This window comes from Planococcus citri, chromosome 5 (genome assembly GCF_950023065.1).
Source record: "Planococcus citri chromosome 5, ihPlaCitr1.1, whole genome shotgun sequence".
NCBI lineage: Eukaryota > Metazoa > Arthropoda > Insecta > Hemiptera > Pseudococcidae > Planococcus > Planococcus citri.
The window spans coordinates 17,744,401-17,762,359 of NC_088681.1; the positions used below are offsets into that span (position 1 = coordinate 17,744,401).

Consider the following 17,959-nt stretch of genomic DNA (forward strand, 5'->3'; position numbering starts at 1 on the left):
TATAGTTTTTGGTTTAAAAACAACTGCACTACCTAATTATGTAGGTACTTACCGCAATATCTTCACATTTTTTCAATACTAATACTGGTATCGGACCTATCCAGTACACAAAGCGATCGTACGGCTTGCATATTTTTTCAACTTTTTCTAGTAAATCTGGTTTATAAATTTAAAAAATGGACAATACAAAATTACTTACTTATCAAGTATATTATTTTAATAAGAGACAATCTGATTCCAGATGGTTATTAAATTACCTTCTAGCGAACCTATGAGGGAATGCGCATTTCCAATCAAAGGATAATAGTTCGGAGGTGATGGAAACTGTTTGAGTAGCTCGTAAAATCGTTTGTTCTCGGATTTTCGAATCAAATTCACCAAAATCAGAGTTATAATTATACACGTTAACATTAGTACAAAGCTCATGTTTATTTTGAAAAAACAATCGTTGAAGTAAAATGAGAAAAATTGAAATTGAAATTGAAAAACAAAACAATTTATTATAAAGTTCACTGTTCACTACTTCGGATTGTGTGCACAAAACTCCACTCAGAAATGCGCGAATACCTCACTGTGTGTGGACTTACGAACGACAGCGAAACATTTTCATAGCACTATATTTGAGGACTACGTTATTTCAAATTGTGAATACTCGTATTTTAAGAAAAAAGTATCTTTTAACTAAAAAGTGTTACCTATGGTAGTTTTTTTTGTTTTGTTTTTTTTTTTCAAATTTCATCTCATTTAGGTAGAGATTTATTCTCTAAATACCTATCTGGTCCCATACAATTTTGAGATCGTTAAGTAGCTTCGTACACAAATAGTCTGGCAAAAAGCGAAATGAAAAAACACGAATCATCTTAAAAATCAAGACAAATTTATTCTGTTTGATTTAATAACTTGTTAAATTAGGTACATATAATGCTCTATAAGTCGGGTCGTTTTCGGACATCGGAACTCATTAAATACCTATATGCATAATGTAAGTATTACTGTAAGGAATTCTAAGGAAGGCGAGTTCCAAATATAAAAAAATAGTCAATATAAGATCTAGCTACTAATACGTGTTATTCTGAGAATCACTTTAAAATCAGTGGCGTTTATTATGCCAAATGCTACAAATTTATTTATTTTCATAAATTGGCGTTTCGGTCTGAATTTTTTTACCCCTTATGAGAATGGACTTGTATTTTAGGAAAAAAATAAATGAAATTGTTTCAATGTTAATATGTACTTTAACTATTTTTTACGGATTTCAAGATTTCCAGATCAGTTTTTTTCTCTTGCTTTCATCGCTTTGATGATGAATTTAATTTCATGAAAAAATCACCTACCTACCTATGTTGCTTGGTGAGAATTTAGGATTTTTATAATCCATGAAAAAGAGAAGCAAGTAAGTATAGAATAATTATCAAATGGTCTCGGAATGTTTACTTTAATTTTATATTTCTTCAAAAATGTAAAGCATAAATTGAGACAGATTTCAATGTACCTTTTTTTCATTTCTAATACGTAGTAGACAAGTTGATTAAAAAAAAAAAAAAATAGATAGGTTACTTATAGATACTGAAATTTGTCAAAAATTCGATTTTTTGTATAGATAGGTAGGTAGGTATTTAAATAAACAACATAAATTCTAATGCATTAGCATCCAAAATTATACAGATGATTTCGAAGATTTATACCCGATAGTTTTTCTGTAGAAATGAACTGATTAGACGTTCAATTCATCACTTCAATTTTCATTTTTAAAACTGCAAATTAATTTGTTCGTTTATGAATCAGCAAGTACAGTTTCATGGGTTCTTTATCTTCCATCATTTTTTACCGCTTTGCTGGTGATCTAGGTGTAAGTTTGATAGGGTATCCAATTTTACTTCTGATACAAAGGTCGGTTTTCAAATTATCCTTTGTAAATTCTTTGATGCTAGTTGTTAAATGATAATAACGTAAAACGTAAACGATTTGAGCTGTGAGGGACATCATCGCGTACTTGTATCCTGTCGAATAATTAGCATTGTAATATTTCACTTCATCAATAAATTTTAATCGAGCAATTTTCTCACCTATACAAGATCTTGGCCCAACACCGAAATTTAGTTGACTATTTTTAGATCGTTTTTCCAAAGCTTGTTCGCTAAAATTTTCCGGATCCCATTTATCTGGATTTTCGAATGTATCAGGATCTCGATTTGATAAATATATAAAAGCCACGACGAATAAATTTGCTGGAATTATTTTTTCATCTGAAAAGTAGGTAAAAAAGAAATGAAACTATGTTCAATTATTTTCAGCAAAAACAGAAAAAAGGTGAAGATCTTGTGCCTACCTTTCAATACGACTTCTTTTGTGGTACGTCTGGTGGTTACCATTACTGGACTGAACATCCTTAGTGTTTCTTTGATACATTTCTCCAAGAATTTGAAGTGACCGTTCATCTCATTCTCAGTGAGAAAGTCACGGTCTTGTGTTAATTCTACGATCTCTTCGTATGCTTTTTGCTGCAGTAAGTAATAATCATGCATTGAATAAAAAAAACAAATCCAAATGACGAGATCTTATAATATGGGATCAATTCAATGATGAACATACCTGAGCATCTTGATGCATAGCCAACATCAGCATTAAAAAACTGACACCCAACGCTGTCGTTTCTACTCCCTTGTAAATAAATTAACAAATTAGAGAAGTCAAAATGCAGCGTTGAAGTTGAAACTTCATTAAATCGGATGTAGCCTTTGTAGGTACTCCTACTCACCCCAGCTGCCATCAGAAGTAATTCATCTCTCATACGTATTTCATCGAAACCAAGTTCTCTGGAGCTTTCTCTGGTTATTAAATCAATCATTGATTCGGGTACATGATCTGTAATAATGAGTACGTATGATAATTTTATGAAATATTCGGTCGGTGGGTAAATAACTAACTACGTATCTAGTAGATAATCATTTTTATTGAGTTACCTTCGTCTCCTGAGTCATTTTTCTCTCGTGATTTTCGAATACTATTCATTTTATCTCTTATTATCTGAAAAAAGTCCAATTGATATAGGAAATTTTCATGTTTTTTTTTAGAGGAGTTTTTATTTTGAAACTTTTTAATCTTAATTATCAGCTAGGCAAAGTACCTATTATTTACCTACCTTAGAGGGCAGATACTGCAAATGTGCGATGTCTTGAAGTTTTCCTGTTAGTTTCAAATAAATCATGTAGATGTGATGTTGAATCAGCCAAGGATATTGGATACGCTTGGTCCCTTGTTTCATGGTTCTAAAAAAAAGAATGATGTCCATTTTAACACAATATCTTTAATGTTACCCACTCAATTGTTAATATTCAGATGAGAATCTTACTCCATCACTGAATAACTAAATTTTTCTCCTTCTTTTCCATAGTCGCCAATCGAAATTCCCATTGATGTTCCTAAATGCAATTTTCAGATCAAAAAAACAAAAAAAAAAGTAGCATACCTTCAATATATCTACAGGGTGTCCCATTCAACGTCTATTAAGTACCTAGTGTTCTTTCATTCATGCTTACCTACGACGGAGTCTAGATTTGCATGCCTTAAGAAATCCAAAACATCTACTTCTTCACCATTCTCTGCAGCTGGTCTCAGATTTTCGACAAGATCTGCTGCTTTTTCATTGAAGATTTTTCCGTATTTAGACAGCATGTCCGAATTGAATGCTGGTCCTATAACTCGTCTGGATTTTTTCCATTCTTCAACTAGGTACACATGAATAGAAATGTTTGCTCATTATGGTTTGAAAATTTCGCATTTTGACTTAAGATTTGGTAAGATGATGATTTTCTTACCTTCTGCGTTTAGCATTCCTGTTCCCATCCATTCTTTCATGATGCCGAGATCTTCACGTTCAACGCATTGATTTAGAACCGCCTGTAAAACAGTTGCTTGTTTTACTAAAATGATAATGCTGCATTTGTATATTTTTCAATTTTTTTTATTATTAAAACGTTAGGTACATGTTTCATTTCATGAGAAATTGAATCTACAAAAATAGGTAAATATGTGAATTTGACGACTTCGAACACCTAATACACGACCAGTCACACTTCATTTTCAATTTTTTTTAGCATTTTGGCAAAGTTCATCAAGGGTATTGTGGGAGAGGAAGAGCTCAGTGATGAGGTTGGATCGAAAATGTTGACAATGTTACCTATTTTTGGCCAAAACAATGAAGATGGAAGACATTGACAAGGGAAGAATCTCAACTGACCCAAAAAATTTTGAACTGGACAAAGGGGAATCGAAAGAGAACCTCGAAACATAAGTACACCCAGCCAAAATTTCATATGCTGAAATTCATTTTTTGATTTTTGACGAATTTTTGACAATCATTAAAATTAGGACTAAAATTAGAAAAAGTCAAAATTTCAGCAAATTGATCTAGAAGGCTGAAATTCGATTTATACGCTATTTTTGACCTCCGAAGTCTATTGGCGATGGTTTCAAACCGTTTTAAGGTCTTCAGCGGATTTTATTCTTTTTCATTTCTTCAAAATCAATTTCTGGAAAAAATTTAGAATTTGAACCGGCAAGAAACGATTATGATAATATGTGCCTAAATCGATCAAAAGGGTCCAAAAATAGTAAATCCGAGTTTCTAGGTGATGAATTTCGTTTTCACCTCATTTACAGGGGCTTTTTCGAAAACTGGAGCAACCTAAAATTCGGTGGAAGCTTCAGAACGATTCGAAACTGGCAACAATCGACTCCGTTGGTCAAAAATAGGGTACAAACCAAATTTCAGCTTTCCAGGTCAATTTCCTAAAATTTCGATTTTTTCTGATTTTGGTCCAAATTTGAATTTTTAAGTATTCACCAAAAATCTAAAAATGGATTTCAGCACCTGAAATTTTGGCTGGGGTATATTTTGAGAGTGCGAAAGTTGTACTTTGAGCTGTTAAAATTGTGCTCGTGATGTTGGATTTCTTGCTCTGCGAATGATTTGCTCCAAGTTCAGTCCGTCTTGAGATATGAACCTTCAAATTTTGCAGGAAAATGACGATGTTCTTCCTCTTTTTCTCTCTACCACTCAAATCGCCAAAAGTTTAGGACGGAAATGATCATACCCACTTATTTAATGCACCATAATAAGAAATTTGTGAGCAATTTTTCGAAATTTTAGACGCTAAATTTCATTTGGTTACTTTAGAAGAGTTTGTAAATTTCAAATTTGACTCATTCATTTTCCATTAAAAACAAAAAAAAAAAAAAAAACACACAAAAAACAGGCTTCAATCAAATTGTGGTGGAAATCTGAAATTTGCTTTTACCTAATTTTTGCATTTTTTGGAACCCTGGATCGATTTGCGGTGATTTTCAGCCACTTTGGAGCAGGTAGAATATTTTTGAAATTTATTCCAGTTCAGGAAAGAAGTTTATAAGATCCGTCCAATCAAAAAAAAATTACTCATTTCCAAAAATAAAAAAACAAATTGGAAATTGAAAATTTATTGCTTGCAAAAGCATCAACATTGGCACTTTTTTTTCAAAATTGAATGGTATTATTTTTGTGCTTTCTAAAGTCCATGTGAATTTTGAATTACTTATTCAGTTTTTGAAAAGAATAAACAGTGCATTTGAACCGGCAGAAATGATTTTTGAAAATTTGAAACTTTCATACTGTACTTGTTGAATTTTATTTTATATTTTTTTTAAAGGCAAATAAATTCTCCAAAACTGGAAAATTCAAAAATCCGATAGAAGCATTAGAGCAGCTTGAAACTATCACTAATCAACTCCAGGGGGTCTAAAATAGGGTGCAAATCGAATTTCAGATTTCTAAGCCAATTTGGCAACATTTTAACTTCATTTCGTCATTTTTGGCCCTTTGAATTTTTAAAAATTCCCCAAATACCTACTAAATCGTTATACCTACGTAGCTATAAAATTTCCGAAATTCCAAACTCGAGGTATTAAAAATCACAAAATTGAAAAGTGAAAAAACCATTGTTATACCTATTGTAAGTTGCATTTAAAATTTATAGATTTAAAGGATATTTCTCTCACGAGGGTCTTGAGAAATGAATAAAAAAAAAATGAAAATTTTTTCGAATGGTTTTATTCAAAGAGAAACATAAGTAAGTAACTCGAAAAACTTTATTAACAATACGTACCTAAATCAACAATTCAAAAAAAAAAATGAAATAAAAGAAAACAAAATTCCCCATCGGTGGCGTGATCATCCATTATATCCCCTCTCCCCATTAATATTTTTTGACAAGTTGAACAAGGAGTACATGTCAATGCATATTGTACTCGTAAAAATATTGTTTTACCAGTAAGTAGGTATTACGAAGCAGGTATAAAAAAACGATGATTTAGGTTTCTATTCATCAGTTGAAAAAGTGCACTACTCACCGCGATATCGTCGCATTTTTTCAATAGCAATATCGGTACTGGACCCAACCAGTACAACAGACGGTCGTACGACTCCATCAATTTCTCCTTTTTTTTCAATAGACCTGGTTCATAATGATCAAGTGATTATTATGTCCCATTAGTTTTACTCTAATGTAAGTAATGATAGATTAACGTAGGTAGGTATCAAATTTATTGATGAAATTTTTAATTACCTTCAAGCGAACCAGCCAGCAAATGTGCATTCCCAAGTAAAGGATAATAACTTGGATGCGTTGGAAACTGCTCGATGAGTTGGTAAAATCTTTCATTTCTAGTTTTACGTGTAAGATGCACCAGAAACGCGATTATTATCACGCACACACACGTCAGTATAATACTCATATTTACTTTTTTGAGCGACTCACTTTCGAAAATTTTGTGATGTAATTTTTTTTATAACTACTCGTAAAATGCGACAATAGACTACGTGTTTAAGCTCCACTGTATTCACGTTATTGTAAATTATTGTACAGAAAAATTCACTCACAAATGTTCGATTATCTATGTCTCGAATGATCAACCACCAGGTCAGCAGACATAATGATGGGTTTTTACCTAACGATAGGTTTAGATAATTGAGCGTTCTCCCTTATGCAAAATTATGAAAACTTGAAATGAAAATACCGTTTTGATGGAAAAAAATTGGTACTTGTTTTTTGTCTTTAGTTTTCCATCTTGAGGTGAGAGGTTAACCGGTATTTCCCGTAAGCTTTGCGATCTTTAAGATATGCATTTACGTAGGTACGTAAGTTAGACTCCCGAATGTGATATGAATAAACATACCATTGCAATTCAGCCCTAGTGACGCATGAAATGTGTTCACCTGCGTCAGGTTAGTGTTTTTTTTTTTTGTTGATTTCGCAACTCGTTAGATTGACGACGAGTTTTTATTTTCTTCTTCAAAAGCCTGCTGCGGTGGTGGTGTCAACAATATTGTATAAATAAATAGATGTTTAGGTATATAGGCACATATTATACTAAAATTTGTCGAGATAAGATCCATTCTAAACATAGAAATTTCTCAATCAAAATGAAATATGAATGGTAATTTAAAAACTGGTTTTAAATTGGAGGAGTTGATCAATGATTATTATTTCTCTAACCGCAAGTTCCACAAATTATACGCTAGTGATCATCTACAGCTTTTCAAAATAATTACAGTTTTGTACTGGCACTTCTGGAATTCTGCAGTAACCACCTAAAATGTAGAGAGGGTGCCCACTAAGTACCGAACAAATGTTATAGGTTTTCATTTTTGGGAAAAGTTGAAAAATCACCGGACGTAGGTAATTGCACCCTCTCCCCTGATCTTCTGGAACAACTTTTTTCTTAAAGAGGATATCCTAAGAAATATTTTAAAGCCAACTTGTCAAAAAAAAAAAAAAGGTTGGCCTTACAAACAAAATGTAGGCCATTTTTGATTGGCAGGCCACCCGAAATCACAGATTTTACTTTCCAACATAGGACTCGAACGAAATTTTTTGAACTGCACACATCTAGATCAAAAAAGCATGCAAAAATTCATCACCAGCCAAAATTTCAAGTGCTCAAGTGTATTTTTCGATTTTTGGCGAATTTTTGAAAATCAAATTTAGGCCAAAAATGAGAAAAAAAATCAAAATTTTACCTAATTGACATAGAAAGCTGAAATTTGGGATATAATCTATTTTAGATCTGCCAAATTAATTGGAAACGGTTTTAAACTGTTTTGAGCAGTTCTGGAGCCTCCAGCAGATTTTTGAAATTTGAAATTTCCACAAAATTTTATTAAATGACGTTGGCTCCAACTTAAATACTTTATTAAGTCGACTGCAGGCAAGTTCAAGTCATTTTGAAGCCTCCAGCAAATTTTTGAAAATTCTTGGAGCCTCCAGTAGATTTTTTAAATACAAAATTCCCACAAAATTTCGAATTTCAATACGCCATCAAGTCAATTACAGGTTATTTCAACTCGTTATGAAGCTTCCAGCCACTTTTTGGACCTTCATGGCCGAAATATTCCAATCAAAAACGTATTTTTGTCCATGGATTTCATATTTCTTTGAAAATTTGAAAAATTGTTCTTCCACCTCCGTTTAAGGTAGAAATATGAAATTCAGTTTACCCCTTATTTTTGACATTATTCCAAGGAGGATTGTAGGCAATTTAAATCTGTTTTGGAGCCTCCAGCGACTTTTTAGAAACTTCTGTTTTTCAAAAAACCATTTCGGCTTTTCAACTCCACTTGATAAAATTTTTTAGGTTATAAAAAAATTTCAAATTTCAAAAATCTGCTGGAGAGTATTGGAGGCTCCAGTAATTATCAAAAAGTCACTGGAGGCTCCAAAACGACTTGAAATTCACCTGCAGTCGACTTCATAGCGTATTGAAATTAGTTTACGGAATGAATTTCGGCTCTCCAACTGCATTTGATGAAATTTTGTGAAAATTTTAAGTTTCAAAAAGTCGCTGGAGTCTCCAAAATGACTTAAACCCGCCAACAGACGACTAAATAGCATGTTTAAGTTGGAGTGCAGCGTAAATTTCGGATTTCTAAAGTAATTTTATAAAATTTCGTGGAAATTTCAAGTTTAAGAAATCTGCTCGAGGCTCCAGAACTGCTCAAAACAGATTGAAACCATTTCCAATTAATTTTGCTGGTCCAAAATAGACTATATCTCAAATTTCAGCTTTCTGGGTCAATTTGGTAAAATTTTGATTTTTTCTCATTTTTGGTTTTAGGATTTTCAAAAATTCACCAAAAATCGAAAAAAATACACTTTAGCATTTGAAATTTTGGCTGCTGATAAATTTTGTGCAGATTATAAAATGTCGTAAGTAGGATTATAATTAAGAACTCTAAAATTATATTTTGCCTTTGCAAACTGAAATCAGAAGATGAATTTGTGAAAATTGACTTGTCAATTTACAAAATGTTTAGTTCACTAAATTTTTTCTTCAAATATTGTAGGTTTAATGATTAACTCGTCGATAAAATCAAAATCAACAAACAATTCCACGAATCAGTTGTCCTCTCTTATCATCTCATCTGCTTGTTAATTTGATAGGATATCCAATTTTACTTCTGATGCAAAGATCCGTTTTCAAATTCTCCTTTGTAAATTCTTTAAGACTGGTTGATAAATGATAATTGCGTATAATGTGAATGATTAACGTTTTGATAGACATCATTGCGTATTTCGCTCCTGTTGAATGATCAACATTGTCAATGTATAGGTAATGTTGCAATAATTTATATTCTGGACTCTGGAGGCCCAGAAAAGGTGTGAAATGCTGATTGTAAAATTATTCACCTATACAAGATCTCGATCCATAACCGAAACTCAGTTGGCTATTTTTGGGTCGTTTTTCTACTGCTTGTTCACTGAAATGTTCCGGATCCCATTTATCTGGATTTTCGTACAAATCAGCGTCGTAATTTGCTAAATGTATCAAGGTTGCAACGAACATATTTGCTGGTACCACTTTGTTATCTGAAAGGAGGCAATTGAAAAGATATTTCTCATGGGCGAAGAACGCATAGATATGATAAATAATTCTTTATACTACTATACCTTTCAATACAATTTCTTTATGAGTTCGTCTGCTGGTTACCATTATTGGACTAAACATTCTTAAGGTTTCCTTGATACATTGTTCCAAGTACTTGAAATCAGTGGTCGAATGATCTTCAGTCAGTCCCTCTTGATTTGTTGTTAGTTGTGTGACTTCTTCATAAGCTTTTTGCTGTGGTAATGCGAAATGTGATGAATATTAAACAATTAAATCATCTGATGCGGTTGATGAAAAAAATATACCTACCTGAATATCCTGATTTATTGCCAACATTAGCATTAGAGAGCTCACAGTCAGTGCTGTTGTTTCCACTCCCTTTTGTATGGTAAACCAAATTAGAATTAAAAATCAAAGTTTACCAGCCTACAGAGTTGAACCTTTATTTCAGTCAGTATAAGATTTTGTAAACTTACCCCAATCGTCATCAGTAGTAATTCGTCTCTCATTCGCATTTCATCGAAACCAGATTCTGTTGGACTTTTCTTGATGAGTAGGTCGATAATTGTTTTGGTCGAATCAACTACAATACCTAATCAGTATTAGATTCTGGTGTTGGTATATTGGAAATTTTCTACCAAGTTACATAAATTATGTCAAGAGAGAATTTATTGATCTTTTCTTTTCCATCAAATAAATTATCAAGAAAAATAATTTGAGTAAGTAGGTAACTAATTCAATTGAATTTTACAATTACTTTTTGAAGGCTTACCATTATGGTTTGGATTATTTTCATCTTGTGGAACTCGATTATTTTTCATTTTGTCCTTTAATATCTGAAAAAAATTAAGTGGATTAGGTTTGTTGGAAAAGAAAATTTTAATGTTAATTATTATTTTTTCAATCTGCCGAGAGAAAATCAAAAATTAGTGGGATAGGAAAAAATTAAAAATTTTCTCAAAGAAATCGTTCATTGTCAGAAAAATCAATAAATAAACAAATACATATCAATGTCTTTGAAGCCAAAAATTTTGAAAACGTTTAAAAAATGCGATAAAATCAATTTTTGAGGAGACCTCGTTGTTTTGAAAACAGGTGCATCATTTACTTTGGTAGGTAGATACTGCAAATGTTCAATATTCTTCATTTTCCCAGTCAACTTTGCATAAACCATATAAATATAATGTGGTATGAGCCAAGGATATTGGATACGTTTTGTTCCTTGCTTCATTGCTCTAAAGAAATAATACAGTTTTGTACATACGAGTAAGATTAACACAACTTTTATATCTACCAAACTCAAACCAATTAGATAAGTAAGCTTACTCCATGATCGAATAACAAAAGTTTTCTCCAGCTTTTCCACAGCTTTCAATCGACATTCCCATTGAATTTTCTACATTTTTATATTTTTAACAAAATGGAACTGCTAAATTAATTTTTTATCAAGAAAATAATTTAATGAGATCTTAATAGGTGAGTACCATTTTCCTTACCTACGATGGAGTCCAAATTCGCATTCCTTATCCAGTCCAAAACGTCTGTTTGTTCATCATTGTCTGCAATATTTCTGAGCTTATCGATAAGCTTTGATGCATTTTTATCGAAAACTTGCGCGTATTTTGGTAACATATCTGAACTGAAGGCCGGAGACAAAACTCTTCTGGATTTTTTCCATTCTTCGTCTATAGGAATTTTTAGACATTGAAGCGAAAAAATTGCAAATTCTTTATGAATTTTACTCGTATAGTGTTTACAGACATGTATTAAAAATTGAATTTCATACATTTGGCGTTTAGAATTCCTGTTCCAAGCCATTCTTTCATAATGTCGATATCTTCGCGATCAACGCTTTGATTGAGAATTGCCTGTTGAAAAGATTTTTTGCGTTATACCTTGATAAGTAATTTGAGAAAAAAGTGGGAAACTCCCTCCATCTCCAAAAAAAAATCAGGTGTACCAACCTACGTACTACCTATAATGTTTAACCATAATTTTGAATGAATTTTTTCGTGATGATTTCACTAAAATAAATTTTTTTGTGGTTATATGAATCAGTGATGGTGATTCATAATTCAAATTTTTGATTCAGTGAAGAATTTTTCTGTGATGATTTGATCATGATTTTTTTTTTTGCAAAGATTTCAAATCAGTTTTTGTGAAGAATGAATGTTTTTGTACTGATTCCAAAAAAGTCATCTGCGTTGCTTTTTAATAAATTTTTTTGTGGTGATATCAAATGAGTTTTTTAAAAATGATTTAAAATGAATTTTTCTGTGGCGATCGATATCAAATTTTTTTGTCGATTTTTAGAATAATTTTTTTAGTGTTGATCTGGGATTTTAATTTTTGAAATTATTTGACGAAGCTGATTAGTCTGAATATCGAATCAATTCCTTTTGACCTCGTCTCTCCTCCTTGTGCTCTAAAAAGTGATGAAAATGCCAAAAATATAAAAATTAGGTGATCTATGCAGCTCTCTTTTTTTGAAAAAAAAGTGAGGGTCTCAGATATACTATGACTACTCGAACCCAAACAATAAATAAATATCGAGCTTGGTGCCTTGAAATTAGTTCCAATTACCTTGAAAACATATCCAGGCACACTCGTCATCTATCATTACACTATCAATTATTCGGTATTTTGGCTATATGTTTAAAAGCATTAGTGAGAGGAGATACGGTTCACAGGGGTTGAATCGAAAAAATATGCCAATATTCAGACTCGGAGATTTCAAATTAGTAACAATCAGAATGACACTGTCTTTCCATTTGAATTTTTTTTTTTTTGGATTTTGTTCAAAATTGGAGACTCATGTCGACCATGTCTTCTAGAGGTATACCTATCGAGATCACATCTTAAATGCTGCTGATGTGTTCAGGAGAACTTATCATTTTACCAAATGGTTGAATAAATATTTAATTTAAGCTGACTTACCGAAATATCGTCAAATTTTTTCAATACCAATACTGGTAATGGGCCCAACCAGTACACCAAACGATCATATGGCTTCATTATTTTTTCCACTTTCTCCAGTACCCCTAGTTCATAAGTTGCACAAATGAAAAATGCAATCTTTAAGCATGTTTATAATTAAGTATTAGGTACAAATTTAAACGTGAAAATTACGTTTTTATTACATTTCTAAATTACCTTCAAGCGAACCTGCCAACAATTGGGCATTTCCAATTAAAGGATAGTAGCTTGGATGTGTTGGAAATTGTTCGAGTAGCTGGTAAAATCTTCTATTTCTAGTTTTTCGAGTGAAATTCACCAGAAACGCGATTATCAAGCACACAAACATTAGCACAATGCTCATATTTATTTTAAAAATCAATTTTTCTGAACGTGATACTAATAAGTAGAATTTTTAAATAAAAATCTGGATTTAAAATTGAAAAAAAATGAAAAACAAAATGGTACAACGATAGTTACTTATCTATTTGATCTAATTGTTCACTGTTTGGATTATTTCCGATTTTATGCAAAAAATTCACTCACAGTCACACATTAGTCTGTAGACAGAAAGCATAATGTTGAAGATGCACTTTCACTACATGATATTCTCAAGTTCTGTGTTCTTATGCCAAACGAAAAATTAATATTTTAATAAGTGGGCATTGTTATGATAAAAACAATCGGTACCTAGCCACCTAGATCTACGTGTTCTTTTTTGTTTTTCATTTTTAATTTCATATTTTTTTTCAAGACGAGATTTGTTCATTAATAGTCTCATCAAGCTCTGCGGTCGTGAAATTATTTAACTCTGGATCTTCAGAATGTGAGATGAATAATTAAACAAACATTAGAGGCCTATGTAAATTTAACAAAAGTACATAAGTGTGTACCTACATATACCTATATCTACTTTATTCAGTTGTATGGAAGAAGGAAGTGTTTAAAATTACTTTTGGATTTCGTTTGTATTATTTATTTTGTAATGATTAGTTTTTTTTTTCATCTTCAAATATTTACCATACTTCCTGTTGAATCGTCATAATTTAACACATAGTCGGGGAGCCCACTTAAGGATAAATTGCACCCCCCCCCGTCGATCCTCCGGGACAACTTTTTTCTTAAAGAGGGAGTCCTAAGGAACATTTCTAGCCCTTGTACTCAAAAAAAAAAAGTGGCCCTACTTACAAAATGGCGGCCATTTTGATTGGCAGGTCAGCCGAAATCGCAGATCTTGCGTTCCAACATAGGACTTGCACAAAATTTTTCAAACTGTACAAATATAGATCGAAAGATCAAGCAAAAATTTATCACCTGTCAAAATTTCAAGTGCTAAAGTGCGTTTTTCGATTTTTGGTGAATTTTTGAAAATCAAATTTTGGCCAAAAAAGAGGGAAAAAAATCAAAATTTTACCAAATTGGCCAAGAAAGCTGAAATTTCGGATACACCCCATTTTCGACATGCCAAATCGATTGGAAACTGTTTCGAACCGTTTTGAGCAGTTCTGGAGCCTCCAGTGAATTTTTGAAACTCGAAATTCCCACAAAATTTTATCATAGAGCCTCCAGCAGATTTTTGCAACTTGAAAAAGCCGAAATTTACTCTGAAAACTAATTTCAATACAATATGCAGTCGACTGCAGGTGGATTTCAAACCGATTTGGAGTCTCCAGCGATTTTTTGAAACTTGAAATTTCAGCAATTTCATCAAATGGAGTTGGAATGTCGAAATTCATTCTGCCAATCAATTTCAATGCGCTACGAAGTCAACTGCAGGTGGATTTCAAGTTATTTTGGAGCATCCAGCGATTTCTTGAAAATTACTGGAGCCTCCATCAGATTTTTGAAACTTTAAATTTTCACAAAATTTCATCAAATGGAGATGGAAAGATAAAATATACTCTACACTCCAATTTTAACACCCTCTGAAGACGACTTCAGGTGGGTTCAAATAATTTTGGAGCCTCCAGCGACTTTTTGAAAATTACTGGAGCCTCCAGTAGATTTTTGAAACTTGAAATTCCTGCAACATCTTACCAAATGGAGTTGGCAAGCTGAAATTTACTTCGCAAACTAATTTCAATTAGATGAAGTCGACCACATGGTGGTTTCAAATGGTTTTAAATGGTTTTGAAGCTTCCAGCTACTTATTAGAAATTTCAATTTTCCAAAAAACACCATACGACCTCTCAAAAAGTGACTGGAGGGCCCAAAACGACTTGAAGTTGAAATCCACCAGCAGACGACTTCGTAGCGTATTAAAATTAGTTTGCAGAATGAATTTTGACTTTCCATCTCCGTTTGATGGAATTTTTAGGAAATTTAAAGTTTCAAAAATCTACTGGAGGCTCCAGTAATTTTCATAAAATCGCTGGATGCTCCAAAACGACTTGAAATCCCCCTGCAGTTGACTTCGTAGCGTATTGAAATTAGTTGCAGAATAAATTTCAGCTTTCCAACTCCATTTTAGTGAAATTTTGTGGGAATTTCGAGTTTCAAAAATTCACTGGAGGCTCCAGAACTGCTCAAAACGGTTCGAAACAGTTTCCAATCGATTTGGCATGTCGAAAATAGGGTATATCCCAAATTTCAGCTTTCTTGGCCAATTTGGTAAAATTTTGATTTTTTCCCTTTTTTTTGGCCAAAATTTGATTTTCAAAAATTCACCAAAAATCGAAAAACGCACTTTAGCACTTGAAATTTTGACAGGTGATAAATTTTTGCTTGATCTTTCGATCTACCTTTGTACAGTTTGAAAAATTTTGTGCAAGTCCTATGTTGGAACGCAAAATCTGTGATTTCGGCTGATCTGCCAATCAAAATGGCCGCCATTTTGTAAGTAGGGCCACTTTTTTTTTGAGTACAAGGGCTAGAAATGTTCCTTAGGACTCCCCCTTTAAGGAAAAAGTTGTCCCGGAGGATCGACGGGGGGGGGGTGCTATTTATCCTTAAGTGGGCTCCCCGACTAACAATAATAAAAAACGCATTATTAGGTAACTTACCTATTGTGAATTTATGACTTTTGTGATTTAAATTGGAGTTTGGATTAGGGAGGATGAGGTTTGGTAGCTTTTTTATCTGCTAGATTTATTTAAAATTACCTATAAAGAAAAAAAATCGATTGTTACAGGCCGCAATTTGAATGAAATTGTCTCACAATCAACGAGAAATGTTTTCACCTTCAAAACCGAAGGCATGAACAGATAGAACCAGTTTTATTAAATTCAAAAATACCTACTCCTGGAAATACCAAATCATATAGCATGTTAAAATAACCCACGAAGACTTGAATCTAAGTTACTATAGGGCTCAATGCAAACTTGAACCCATTTACTTAAACACAAGTGTCGTCATTGTCTAAAAAAAAAACTGATTTACAAGTACCTACTTTTGAAACTATTGTACGTAAATGTTAAATCTTGATCAGTGCTTTTTGGCCTTAAATATGATACTTATGTACTTTCTGGTAATTATATAGGAGATGAAAGCTTTTCTAGTGTTGCGAAAACTAATTTTTACGATATTTATAGAACTTTTACCTCCTCAGACCTCATCGTTGAACGATTATAGCCATGAATAATCAACTACCTGCGCATTGACGAATTTAATAATTGCTTCTTTTTGAAATAAATTCTTGCATTACGTCTTCATAAATAGGTACCTACTTACCTAGGTTATTAAAATATATGGTTGGTTGGTCGTAAAAATGAATGAGTGATGCTTCATGAGCGTCGTGATATTTTCTGCTCTACTGTGTAATCAGCTAATAGATACAGAATGGGTGGTAAATTAAATTCAAGTAGGTATGGATGCATATCTGTACGTTGAATTTTTTTTTAGAAATAATCATGTATTTAATGTCTAATTGTAAGTGGTATTGAAAAAATAATAGGCTGAAAAAAAAGTCGTAACAGTTTTTGAACATGAGAGTTATAGGATCTATGTGAAGGTTGGTCAAATAAAATCGGAGATAGAAAATCAATTTAAATACCTACATATAGGTATAAATATAAATGCTTTAATTTCGTTCCTGATCAATTTGTGGAATTTTACTCTTCTATGATCCTCCTTATTATTGTTATTTTGTTATGTTCATCACTTCATCTATGATTTTTTCTCTCAATATGATCCATTCAAAATGACACAAAACTCATCTTTCATTCAACTAAACTTCGATAATAAAATGTGTGGAAAATTTTCCACTTCATTGTGTGCCTTTTTACACGAGTGTAAATCGCGAGATGAACTCACTTAAAAATTTCGGATTGTAATTTTTCATTAGGTAAAACAATAACATTGGAATGTTTTTCAAGTACCTATTAATTACATCTTAATCATCATGCTGGATTGAATTATTAATGAGACGACCTGGGATCTACCTATTCATCAACCTCTGAAATTCATTAGTTATGGTTTTGAGACAGTCTAAAGTCTCCAACGAATTTTTAGCTTTAGTTTTTGAAAATTTTCATTATTGGAAATTTTTTTTACGGAATTTCAGGAAAATTAAAGAATTAAAATACCCCTCCCCCACTCATCCGCCTGTACCTTTCCTTCCCTTCAAAGAAAATTATACTTTTGAGCCAGTGGAAATAAAAAAAAAAAAAAAAACTTGAGAGTTGGTATTGAAAATAATCAAGGAATTCTGAAAAATGGCTGGATTCTTTTTAAGTTACTTTTTGAAAGCTGAAAAAATTACAGAATTAATTGGAGGCTCTTGAAAAGTTCAAAACCCCTTTACGAATCGATTCTGGAAGTCAAGAACAAAAAAATAGTCAAATTTCAGATTCTCATTTCATTTCGATTGAATTTGGATATTTTGATGATGTGGGATCCAAATTTTTGACGAAAGAAATGCGTGAAAAAAAATAATCAAGATTCGAGGAAAAAATTAAGATGTCTATTTTGATGCCACTGTTTTTACTTAAATGTGGAAAAATGGTATAAATTACTCGTATAATAATTGTCATAATAATATTAATAATTTAAGCCCATCAATGCTGACGTTGTCGAAATAATTTCATGACACCTTCGAGTGTTACTGTCAAGGCCTGGAGTAGAATAATAGTTCATTTTGTGTGGA

At 32.3% G+C, this 17,959-nt stretch overlaps 2 protein-coding genes across 4 annotated transcripts; both read right to left on the bottom strand.

Annotated features, from left to right (window-relative positions):
* Positions 1 to 855: 855 nt before the first annotated feature.
* On the bottom strand, positions 856 to 7,437 carry LOC135846412 (cytochrome P450 4C1-like). The gene is made up of 12 exons (XM_065365492.1): positions 6,603 to 7,437; positions 6,388 to 6,491; positions 3,819 to 3,900; positions 3,540 to 3,728; positions 3,353 to 3,422; positions 3,143 to 3,269; positions 2,964 to 3,027; positions 2,759 to 2,865; positions 2,593 to 2,661; positions 2,330 to 2,501; positions 2,067 to 2,246; positions 856 to 2,000 (listed from the first exon to the last, which is right to left on the bottom strand). Exons 1-12 carry the CDS (start codon positions 6,769 to 6,771, stop codon positions 1,825 to 1,827), a joined length of 1,509 nt encoding a protein of 502 aa, XP_065221564.1. The 5' UTR covers positions 6,772 to 7,437; the 3' UTR covers positions 856 to 1,824.
* A 1,821-nt stretch (positions 7,438 to 9,258) lies between these two features.
* LOC135846417 (cytochrome P450 4g15-like) lies at positions 9,259 to 13,585 on the bottom strand. 3 transcript variants are annotated; one of them, XM_065365496.1, is made up of 12 exons: positions 13,075 to 13,585; positions 12,859 to 12,962; positions 11,708 to 11,789; positions 11,418 to 11,606; positions 11,248 to 11,317; positions 11,030 to 11,156; positions 10,694 to 10,757; positions 10,398 to 10,513; positions 10,231 to 10,299; positions 9,984 to 10,155; positions 9,723 to 9,902; positions 9,259 to 9,614 (listed from the first exon to the last, which is right to left on the bottom strand). In XM_065365496.1, exons 1-12 carry the CDS (start codon positions 13,238 to 13,240, stop codon positions 9,454 to 9,456), a joined length of 1,500 nt encoding a protein of 499 aa, XP_065221568.1. In that variant the 5' UTR covers positions 13,241 to 13,585; the 3' UTR covers positions 9,259 to 9,453. The 3 variants fall into 3 exon arrangements, with proteins under 3 accessions (XP_065221568.1, XP_065221570.1, XP_065221571.1); XM_065365498.1 differs by having other exon boundaries at positions 10,398 to 10,504; positions 13,075 to 13,584; XM_065365499.1 differs by having other exon boundaries at positions 13,062 to 13,104.
* Between the last annotated feature and the right edge of the window lie 4,374 nt (positions 13,586 to 17,959).

Excerpts from the sequence above, each read along its gene's own strand:
- LOC135846412 (XM_065365492.1), bottom strand. The coding sequence starts at position 6,771 with ATGAGTATTATACTGACGTGTGTGTGCGTGATAATAATCGCGTTTCTG. Across the intron at positions 3,729-3,818 it reads AGGAATGCTAAACGCAGAAG|TTGAAGAATGGAAAAAATCC; the intron begins GTAAGAAAATCA and ends ATGTGTACCTAG. Across the intron at positions 2,502-2,592 it reads CTATGCATCAAGATGCTCAG|CAAAAAGCATACGAAGAGAT; the intron begins GTATGTTCATCA and ends TACTTACTGCAG.
- LOC135846417 (XM_065365496.1), bottom strand. The coding sequence starts at position 13,240 with ATGAGCATTGTGCTAATGTTTGTGTGCTTGATAATCGCGTTTCTGGTG. Across the intron at positions 10,758-11,029 it reads TGCAGTATCTACCTACCAAA|ATATTAAAGGACAAAATGAA; the intron begins GTAAATGATGCA and ends AATTTTTTTCAG. Across the intron at positions 9,903-9,983 it reads TAAAGAAATTGTATTGAAAG|ATAACAAAGTGGTACCAGCA; the intron begins GTATAGTAGTAT and ends GCCTCCTTTCAG.